The sequence below is a fragment of the Phaseolus vulgaris genome, chromosome 1, assembly GCF_000499845.2.
Source record: "Phaseolus vulgaris cultivar G19833 chromosome 1, P. vulgaris v2.0, whole genome shotgun sequence".
Lineage (NCBI taxonomy): Eukaryota > Viridiplantae > Streptophyta > Magnoliopsida > Fabales > Fabaceae > Phaseolus > Phaseolus vulgaris.
In genome coordinates, this window is record NC_023759.2 from 48,479,211 (window position 1) to 48,490,880 (window position 11,670).

The window sequence follows — 11,670 nt, forward strand, 5'->3', positions numbered from 1 at the left end:
AATTAGAGACCATTTTAGAAACTAAAAAAAAAAAATTGGTTTCTAAATTAGTTTATATTATTGTTAAATGGTTTCTAAATTGGTATCTAATTAGTTACCAATGTTTTCACTACCAATTATTTAGTTTCTAAATTTGGTAGCAAAAATTATGGTTTAAATTAGATATCAATTTATAAACCATATAACAATAATAGAAACTAAAAATTTTTTTAGTCTCTAAAATGGTCTCTAATTTAGTCACTATAACAACTAATTTTTTTTTTTTTCTAAAACTTGTTTCTATTTCATGATTTTCTTGTAGTGTATTTTGGAGTGAAAAACTTCAAAGTTTTGGCATGATCAAAATAACAAGAGGAAAAAGTAATGGATAGTTAGTTGAGGTGGTATATAACTAATTTTTTGTTATAGTTAATATTTGAGCTCTATAACAATTAAAAATAAAAGATATTTTACAATATATAAATTGATGTAGATATCATGATCGATATAAAAATTTATTAAATTGGTCTTTTATGGAATTATTCATAGATATATTAGTTTTAAATGATTGATTACTTATAAATATATAAATCTTAAACATTATAAATCGGTTTTTAAAGTTAAATTAAACTTAAAATTTATATTTTAGTTATTAATGGGATTTTGATATAGAAATTTTTGAAAGTTGACGGGCGTGGGTTTAGGACGTTATTATTTTTTTGCAAGATAATTATTAGTGTTTTGCAGAACTAAGAACTAAGGTGATGGTGGTTGAATGAAATGAGAGATTTGAAACCACTCCATAATGTGGTTGTTGTAGCTTTTGTAAAAGTAAAAATGAAAATGTTGGTTTATGAAAGATTGAAAGAACATGCCACCTACACTCTCATAATTTGAATATGGCTCGTCTTCTTTAGCTATTTTTGTTTGGCACTGTCATCATCATTTAATTTGGGTGTAAGAGAGGTGAAGGGTTGATGCTACGAAGCAAAGGGCATTGATTGTGATTGACATTAAAAAGAGGGAAGGTTGGTCGATGTTTATCCTATTATTTAATCACACATAACTTGCATGTAGGTAGAGGAAACCCTAACCTAACAAAGCTTTAAAGTTTAAAACCTAGCCTCATTTCTTTTGTTGCAAATTATAAGGGTTTGGTGTGTTGGAAGAATTGAAAGTTGTGCCTAGGCTAAAGAATTTGCAGTGAGGGTTAGTACGTAAGATTTGAGGAATGTGTTAAAACTAGAAAGAGAAGCATGATGTAGTGTCTGTTTACTAGGGTTGCATAAAAAATTGATTGTTCCTTTTCTATGATTTGTTTTGTTCCTCTGTATGGTTGTATACTGAGGAGGGGTGGGTTATAATGAGTACCCTTTTTGGTTCATTGCGATAAATGTACTTGTGTTTATGGGGATATATAGAAACTAACTACCTGGTAAAGTGAAAAAAGCATATTAAAAGAGCATGCATCCCAATCAACATTAATGATACAATGCAATCTTTGTCAGTCAGCTACGTTCGAGGTTGGTTTCAACTCCCTTTCCTATTCTAAGCTAAGCCAAATAAATAAATAAAGCATTAGTGGATAGATACCCTTAATAATCATGTCAACAAAACATTTCCAACTCAAAATTATTGCTTACTCCAAGAACCAACCAAGCAACCCAACATTTACCAATCTCAAAGTCTTCAGTTCAAAGTACTTGTACCAAACTCAATTTATGTTTCTCCTCTCATTACACTTTGACCACACATCTAAAACCTTAAAAAGGAATCATCTTTCTTATTTCATTCTATTCATTTATGCATCACATTCAATCAATGCAGAGTTTCGTTTGTTCACACCATCTCCATATCAACAGTAACTTTCATGTTTTTAATATTTAATATAAACACATATTAATTACTTAAAATCCTAAAAAAGCCAGATTAGTTTAAAATACAAGTAAAATAATTCAATTTACGTGCTCCTGTTAAAATAAAAAATTAAAAAAATAGTCACGTGGTGTCGATATTATATATGCATAGTGAGATTTTGTTGGTGAATTGATGTTAATTTGTAAAAAGTTTTGAAGATAATTATGAGTGGGTGTGGTCCAAATCTAGATGTGTAGGTAGCACAGGTCTATATTAACAAGACTGGTGGTGGTGGATAAACATTGCACCAAAGCTATGGTTAGAATGATGATTAATGATATAATTAAGAGTGTTGTTAAGTGAAAAGCAGTGGCTTTCAGCATAATAGAAGGTAGAAGAGATGAAAGGTGATGGTACATGGATGGATGAGTCTTAAGCAAAGAAAAATTGAGATTAGGGTGAGAATCAATGAAAATAAGTGTGAGGAAACAAATTTTATGGTGTAGGGTTCTTGAAATGGACTAGGGGTAGAGGTCAGTGTGACAGCCACCATCATCCAGCACCACTTTTTTCTACCCTGGAAAAAACATTGGGACCCTCCAACCATGAAAAAGGTTTTTTGCATCCCCCACTTTGAAGTGCACAACCCCCTTTTCCAACCAACCACTTCTTAGTTTTCCCTTTTCCTATGAGTATACCAGTAAATCACTCATCACATATTCTCCACTGTTCAACTCAAAAGGCCCTCTTTTGAATGAATAATATATGAAAAAGCAAAGAGGAAAGGAAAATTAAAAAGTAGAAGGGAAGGGTTTTGCTTTCGAGGCCAATTGTCAAGCTCATACAACTCCTCCACTATACCCACAAAACTTTTTCATGATTTTTTCTTTGTAATTTGTCCTCAAAATTAAAAAAAAAACAATAGATTTTAAAAAATTTACAGAGTTGAGAAGATCACCACTTTTTAAAAATAAAGAATTCGTGTTTTAAAAATAAAGTTGAAATCGTAAAAATATTGAATGCTTTAAAAAGGTGTTTCTTTAATAAAAGAAATCGTGTTTTAAAATAAAGTTAAAAATCCTAAAAATATTGAAAGAGTTTAAAAAGGTGTTTCTTTAATAAAATAAATTTGGTTATATGTTTTGTATAAAAAATGTTTAATAAGATGTTTGATTTTATTAGATGAATTATGTGGTATAGAAAATGTAGTCGTAAATGATGAGTTTTGAAGTGTAAATTCATGTGAATATGGATGCAATGTATATCAAGGACCTAAGACTAGATGTTGTGTAATGGTGAATGTTAGACTTGGAGATATTTGTATTTATTGGACTTACGTAGGAAAAATGTATGAAGTGGTGATAGGCGATGGATATTAGTAGGATTTAGCCGGCAATGCAAAAAAGAAATGCATCTAATAAGTTATAGGAATTTATCTTAAAGGAATATGTTATTTGCCTCTGATTGAGCATAGAAGAGAACAATGGTGTAAGAAGTACAAAATTTCTTATGCCTGAATTCAACTCATGTTTCTATTCTAGAAGTTCTTAAGTGTTTATTGTAATGGACTTAGATAGGTGAGAGCCTAATGCCAAGTACATAAAATTTTCCACACAACCTTACACTTAAAAAAATAAATGACAAGCAATCTCTTCTTTCTCACCACACAACCCATACAAGCAACTCACCAATAAAATTTCTTGTCTCAGCAGATTAACCTTAGTTGTTATGCAATTACTCACAAGTTGTGATTTGTGCACAAGGAAGAGCCTTTACCTTTTAGAACTTCTCAAACAAAGCCATATTTGCAGCTCCCACCTCTATCTTTAGAAAATTATAGGCAAATTTTATTGAAAATCCTAGCTCCTTATCATCCTTCTAAATCCAACTATCCACAACGCTCTCCCCCTCCTCAACAACCTTTTTATTTTCTATTAGAAACAACAGCTGAACGACCTGATTCTCTTCCCACATAAACAAATTTCTCCTCCACACCAACTTCCACTCTCAACTACAATTGTTCCACCTACCTGCTTGTAGCAAAGTACTACCACAATTTGCAACAACCAAATATAATCTTGGGAATTTATACATTAACGCTTCATTATGTACCCACTTATCTTCCCAAAATTGGATTTTCTTCTCATTCCCAATTGCTCACTCGACTTTATCGTCAAACTCTCAGCCCCAACCATCTGAATTCCAAACACTTTTTGTTTAGGTATATTATTTGTGTTCACTCTAACTTTTATGTAAGTTAATTTGACAATATCACCATATTGGTTGCCCTAGCCGTGCTGAATCACGAGACACACTACAGAACAAGGTGCGAGGGGTGAATGGGATGAGAGAATTGCATTCTTTTTCTCTAATTTTCCTAATCATTTTAATGAAGAAGATATGTGGAAGGTGTTCAATAGATGGGGTAGGGTGGTGGATGTCTTTATCTCAAGAAGGTTGAATGCTAATAAACAAAGATCCAGGTTCGTCAAGTTCCAAAATGTGGTGGATGTATTTGAACTTGAGAAGAAATTAGATGCAATTTGAATTAGAAATTGAAAGTTGTAATCTTTAGTACAAATTGTTTAATGAGTACATCAAGTTGTAATCTTTAGTACAAATTAAGGTTTAATGAGTTTAAGGTACATCAAGTTGTAATCTTTAGTACAAATTCTTTATTATAGTTTTAGAATATTCTAAATAATATATCACATTTAATTATCATACGATGTGGGAGTAAATATGAATTTATTATCATTCATATGCATGATCTCATATATGCAACATGATTTTATAATAATGATAACATGCAACATAGCTCTGATTTAATAATAAAGTTGTGTAGTTTTGTTTTTTAATTTGTAGATTTGTATTGATATGTTTGGTATGAATAGAGGAATGAAAAGAAAAGTTATATATAAACAAATATCTGGTGATGGTTGCATTTGAGGTGATGAGTGAAGAGAATATGAATTAGCGTTGGGTATGGGTTAGGATATCTGCGTCGATGAATCCCATGAATTAAGAATAGTTTAAAAGATATTGTTATATAAGTGTCAAAAGCTCACCCTTCGGTTTCAAATTCTTGATTTGACCTTCTATCCTTTGGATGCCCATTTTGTACTTTATTTTTGTATTCTATATTCTCACAACCTTTGCTGTTTCCATATTCTGCCCAACTCATCATCATTAATTTAATATTAACCTTTCCTTTTATTCTTCCCATTCATACACTTTGCTTTTTATCAACAAAATTATGTACTATGTTGAACCAAGCTCAGTTAATGTATTACCAATTATTTTGAATAGTCTATTTTGGACGGGGAAAAAATGAAAAGATGGGAAAATTTTGGTTTTTTTTTTTTTTTTTCTGGTGATGTAACTTGCATGTTTGAGATTGAAACAATATCCAGCATAAAAGTTGTTTGGTAATAAGTTATTGTGGACACTACGTTGATGTTCTCTTCTTTTATACACTCCCAGAATAGTTGTTTTCATAATAAAAGCACTGTGTTGAGGTCTAAAGAACAGTCACTTAGGAGTATGGACCACCTACACGCGTACCTCAATTCTAAACTTTTTTTTTTCTTTTCAATTTCATCATATAACTTAACCACTGTGCATTATTACTTCAAAATCACGTTTGCAGTCAATTCTGGCTTCACTATCACAAAATTATTCAAACCCAAAAGTCGAATTTTCTACAGTGTATGACAAGAAAAAATTAGATGAAAATTTATTTTTTCTGTCGATTCAAAAAACGGAGGCTAAGTTTATAGAAGAAATCTTAAAATTTTGTCTCATTGAAAAAAAAAATACTTATGACCATTATTTTTCACTGCTCATAATAATTGCTATAATAACATTTTTTTATAAAGATGTATATATGATTTATTACTTAAATTATGAGTGAACAATCTTCACCCTTTTCCAATCCTTGATTTCACACATACCTTCAAAACCCTACCGTTCTGAAAGCCATTCCCACCTTTTGGAAGATAAGTTAATTATTTTAGAATTCACATAAAATTTCCTCAGACATCTAGATTTATTTTAGTTCAACAATCAACATAAAAGATTTAAAATTTGTAATATATACAATAATATCAAAAAACTAAAAGCATTGATTATATAAATAAAACAAATGTTTGATTAAGTTTTAAGTATGCAATAAATTTGAATATTTTTAATTAAATCTTTGTTAGTTTTTTTTTTAAAAAATTGAGTCTTTCTGTATTAATTTGTTCATTATATGGATGAGGTGAATTTGATCTTATCCTCTCATTTTGCTTATTATCTTCACATGTTAGGAGAAATGAGTTTTTGTGATTAATATATAATATTAAGTAACTTTAATGCTTTAATTGAAAACGTACTTGATAATTAGATCACTATACTCTTTGATAACTTCTAAGTCATCACTTATAATGACAACAAAAGGATCATAATTATTAATAATGTAGGTGATAATCACAATTACATATTTTCACAAAAAATAATAAAAATCATTTAACATTTTATATTAATCACAATATTATTTTATATTGATTATAAAATTTAATATTTTTTAATATTTGGAGATAAATAAACAAGATGACACTACAAGATAATAATTACACCACTGAATTAGCAAAATAAATTAAAAAAATTAGATATTCAATGACAAAATATAAGTATTCAATAGAAAATAAAAAATACACAAATTTATAAATAACTTAAAACAAATATACTAATTCACTTTTCACCTCGAAAAAAAAAACAAAAATACTCACTTTCTCAACTTATAATGATGATTAATAACAAAATCAAACCTTAAAATAATAATTTTCTAAGTTTTATAACACAGACTTACTTTTTACTTTTGTGTTCCAAGAAGTTAGTTATACATATAGCACATAACACTTGTGGAATGCAATAAAAAAAATTGTTCTAATGGATTTAATGTTAAAAATCTAAATATAAAATTGAGTTTGAAGTTGAGACAAAAAAAAGTTAAATAATCTACACACTCATTATGTTAAAGTTTTTGGTTGGGACTAAATTTGATTCAATGCATTTTGCTTGCAAGTACATTGAATGCTCTTTGTGAGCATCTAATCAAATCACCTTTACCTATTTTTGTCATATTTTTTTTAATAAGTATCACACTAATGTCTTCTCACATTTAATAATTCGATATCTTGTTTTTTCTTTTATGTTCAGAGAATAACACTTCTTATTGAATTTGGTAAGTACTTGAGGTAACAAATAATACTTAATATCTTTTCTTGATTTCAGCCACCCACATTGTATCATGTGTGTTACTACGTTGCTTTTCACTATGATTGCAATATGGATTCCAAATACTCAATTAGAAATTGGAAAATATATTTTGAAACTCACTATTTTACCTACATTCACTTAATAATTATTTTATATAATAAAATATTATATTAAAATAATAATAATAAATCTAAATTAAATATTGTAATAAAATAATAATTTTCAGAGTTGTAAGTTGAATATAAAAAACTCTATGAATATATGGTATGCTATTTTCAAATTTTATCTCCAAATACTTTTACTCTTGCTGCTTCTTAAAGTTGCAATATTATAATATTCTTTTGATGTGTGACTTCTTTATTATTTTGTTTATTATTTTATAATAAACAATGGTACTTTATACTCTAATTCTTCTACACTTATTTGACAATTAATAATATTATTATTTTATTTCAAAATTTTATTTATAATTACAAATACACTTGACTTTACATTCCATGTATTTTGTGTAAGTATAAATGTTGTTTCGTCTATTTCATAATTAGATGAGTATAGACGAATGCGTGCAAAGAGGAAGAAGGAGACGGATGGGCTGAGGGACTGTTACAATTATGGGCCTAAATTAACTGTACGTGGCCCAAGACGGATACATCAAATCTGAATTGGGCTAAAAATTGGCAAATTCTTCCTGCACCATATCAATTTTAACCTCCACCATATCAATTTTTTAAATTTCCAAAACTACCCTCCTGCACCATATCAATTTTAATTTCCACCACATCAATTTTTTAAATTTCCAAAACTACCCTCCTGCATCATATAAATTTTAACCTTCACCATATCAATTTTTTAAATTTCCAAAACTACCCTTATTCCAAATTAAAAAATCCAAAATAATAATTATAATTGAGAAATAGAAAAATACATGCTGGACAAAAAATTATGAACACAAAACTAAGAATACATTCTGGATAAAAAATTTCAGAATTCAAAAATATGTTCCGAAAATTGAAATCCAAAATATTTCAAATAAAAGTTTTAAATTTTTTTTTTCTATTTTTGTGTAAGGTTATTTTCGTCATTTAGGAGGGATATTTTTGTCATTTTCTAGAGTGATTGGGTGCATGCTGAAATTGACAAAAAAATTCACATCCCATCCCTGCGGCCCAAAAGGAAAAAGGAAGAAACTATTACGCAAACCCGACTCTTTCTTCTTGCACCTCCATATGTTCTTCTCTCACCTCCATAAATTTTCGTATTTCCAAAACTCTCCCTATGTAATATTTCAGATTACATAATCCAGAAGTCATTTTTTACATTCGTAATTAACTTTGGGATTATATAATCTGAAAGTCTTTTTTCATTTGCATGATCAGCTTCTGGATTACATAATCCGAAAGTCTATTCTAGCTTCCGAATTATGTAATCCAGAACATTTTTTTCAAATGCGTGTTCGGATTACATAATCTCTGGAAATTACTATCAAATTCAGACTTCTGGATTGTATAATTCCGAATACCATTATGGATTATATAATCTGAAATATGGAAATGTCACAAGAAAAATAAAAAAATATTTTCATATTTTGTTTGGAGGTGTAAAAGAACATATGGAGGTGCAGGATCCGCAAACACTATTAAAATTAAAGTGTAAAAAATGAACGTTGTAGCAAAGCCCAAAGTTGATTGATATGTGTAAATGTTTAATATAACATTGTTTTCAGAATCATTAACATTTTAATTTTTAATTGAATTTCTGTTTCAGCAGTAATCATGAAATGACTTTTTATTTCTCTTGTAAAAACTATTACATTGAGCAATTGGCCCATTATTTTCACAATGAGAAACAATAATTCAATGAATTCTTTTGAGATCTTATTTCACCTCACACTTCATTAGTGAGCCACCTTTTTATTTACCTCTTAATGTAGATATTTAAAATATGATATAATTATTATTATGTTTAACTATATCTAAAAATTGACATTTTTCGCCTTTTCTATGTAGCGTATTGTTCTGAATTTTAAATGAATTCTTTGAAATTTATATATAATGTCCTTTTGGATTTAAATTAGAAATTAAGTTAAGTTAAACCAGAAAAAATATTATAATTTTTAATTCAATTAAAATTTAAGGTGAATTTTACTTGTTACTAATTCTGAATTAAAGATATAAAACATATTAATATGAACATTAAAAGTTAGTTAGAGTGCTCAAACTAATGTTGAAATATGTGAATAATAATTGATAATATTAAAAAGCAAAAGAAAATATACGTGACATAATAATAATAATATAATAATAATAATAAGCATAGAAGTGTCATTAACCTCTGTGAAGAAGGAATAGCTTGAAGTTTGTAAAAATGAAGGGAATGAATTTTTGAAACATTTTCAATATAAATGGCTTACAAGAGTTATTTATTTCTAAAAATATTGTTTAATGATATTTTATAAATAAAAGTATTATTTGATGTTAATCTCACACACGTAAATTGAAAAAAAAAACCCTTATAAATAGAAGATACAAGTCTCTCCCATCAATAAGTAATTCTCTTCAATTTTTAATTTCAATCTTTAACTTTATGCGCAATTTTCTGTAGCTAATTAATCAAGTGTAAAATTTTCAAAAAAAATCAAACCACATTTGCTTAAACCCTAGACCTCAAAAGCACTTAAAATATGACGAAGAAGCGAACAAAAACATACATTATTGAATAATATTAAGTTGTTTGGGATAGATTGGAGAAGAAAACATGAAGATTATTATGAACTCTACTAACGTAGTAACTAAAACTTATAACGTTTTGACATGCAAACGTTATTATTACATATCTTAATGGGTTAGGATTTTTAAACCCAATGATTTATTCAACCATGCCTTCCATCCACCACTGCTCTTTTGAGATACAAGCTCAGATTGTGGAGCTGTGTTTGATGAGTAAACCTGCTTCTTGCACAGCACAAAATTCCTCACCCCAAAAGATCCTATCGGTTCCAATGGACTCAGAGCTACGTATTAAACAAGTTACACCAAACAACAACAACCCTTTTAGCTTATAAATCATTGTAATAATCAAACTGAACCAAACTTTATAATAATACGTTGTACTGTTCTATCAATACAGTGTTATGTGATCGACGTCATTTACTTACTAATTAAAAACATGAAACATAGTTTAATACCTGGTACAATAATGATAGATTTATATTTCAATTAAGAATATGACAAGTGATTGAATGGTTTCATATTGGTTTTAATTATTAAATTATGAAACATCATGATCCTGAGGGCAAAAGAACAAACGACAAGTTGAGGGGCATGAAAACATCATAGGAGGGAATAGATTATCGAATAGCCAAGCAAATGACATTCACATACTTCATTAGAAATGGTCTTTGGGATCTAACTCGCATATTAATTGCAGAGAGACCAAGCTAACAAAAAGACAAATACTCCTACAAATTCATGCACCAAACGAAAAAGGGAATAATAGTTTTCAAAAACGACAAAACTCAATAGTTGTTTTCAATATTATTTTTCAATTAGAATGAGAGTTTACGCCTCTTATTTATAAATATCAGAAACGAATTTGACTTCACCTCTGGTAGAATAACGCCAAAAAAAACTTATAAAATTGCCTTTTTTTAAAATAATATTTAGATACAACTGTTTCATGTTATTTTTCTTTCAATGAGAATTAGAAGTTTTGCATTAAAGAACAACCATGAATTAAAGGCTTATCTTTCAATTTAATTGTTTTAATCCTCATCATAGTAACTAAAATGAATTAAAATCATATATGTAATTGAAAATATATAAGAATTAAAAGTGAATGTTGTTAAGTGCAAAAACTGAAAAGAAGATCCAAAACTAAAGAAGTGAAAGTGATTGAAAAAACAACAGCAAGAACAGGAAAAAGGATTAGAGAAGAAGAGAAGGAAGTTACCATCAAAGCCAGCATTTGCAGAGTAAAGAAAGAAATTGGTGGCATCAAATCCCAGAACAGGAAGCCTCCCTTCACGTGCATAGGATTTGAGAGCAGTTTCAATGACCTCAGAAACAACCTCTTTCTCATTCACCACAAACCTTATGGGCCCCGCACTCCCCATTATGTTAATCGTCACAAGAAACCTAGTACTCTTCTTCCTTTTCTCATCCTCGTACCTTCCCTTCTTGTTCTTCTGCAACACCATCTTCTCAAAACCACTCTTCATCGTACACCACGCCCTTCTTCCTTCAAATTTGCACCCACCCAGATGAAAAGTGGCCCGAAAATAGCAGCTTTTCAAGGGTCGAGGCCCAGGCAGCGATAGTACCACACAGTTTTGGAGGATCCAAAGGAAGAAGAAGAAGAAGACGCGTGAAGAGTGGTGCCACGCGATGGAGCGGTGGAGAAGAGCATGAAAGAAAGAGATAATAAACTCAAACCCAACATCCAAGGCAAATTTTAAAGAGGTTTGAAGAAGAATGAATGCATTAACCAACGAGTCAGAAGAAAAACACAGAACATTAAGGTGTGAGCATGCTTCTGCCCGAACTCAATGCTTTTGGCAGTTATATCTGTGTCTCT

General features: G+C 29.4%; 1 protein-coding gene across 1 annotated transcript; it reads right to left on the minus strand.

Annotated features, from left to right (window-relative positions):
• Window positions 1–9,791: 9,791 nt before the first annotated feature.
• Window positions 9,792–11,670, minus strand: LOC137814964 (uncharacterized protein At4g22758-like). The gene is made up of 2 exons (XM_068617942.1): window positions 11,047–11,670; window positions 9,792–10,108 (listed from the first exon to the last, which is right to left on the minus strand). The coding sequence occupies exons 1-2, from the start codon at window positions 11,312–11,314 to the stop codon at window positions 9,933–9,935; spliced, it is 444 nt and encodes a 147-aa protein (XP_068474043.1). The 5' UTR covers window positions 11,315–11,670; the 3' UTR covers window positions 9,792–9,932.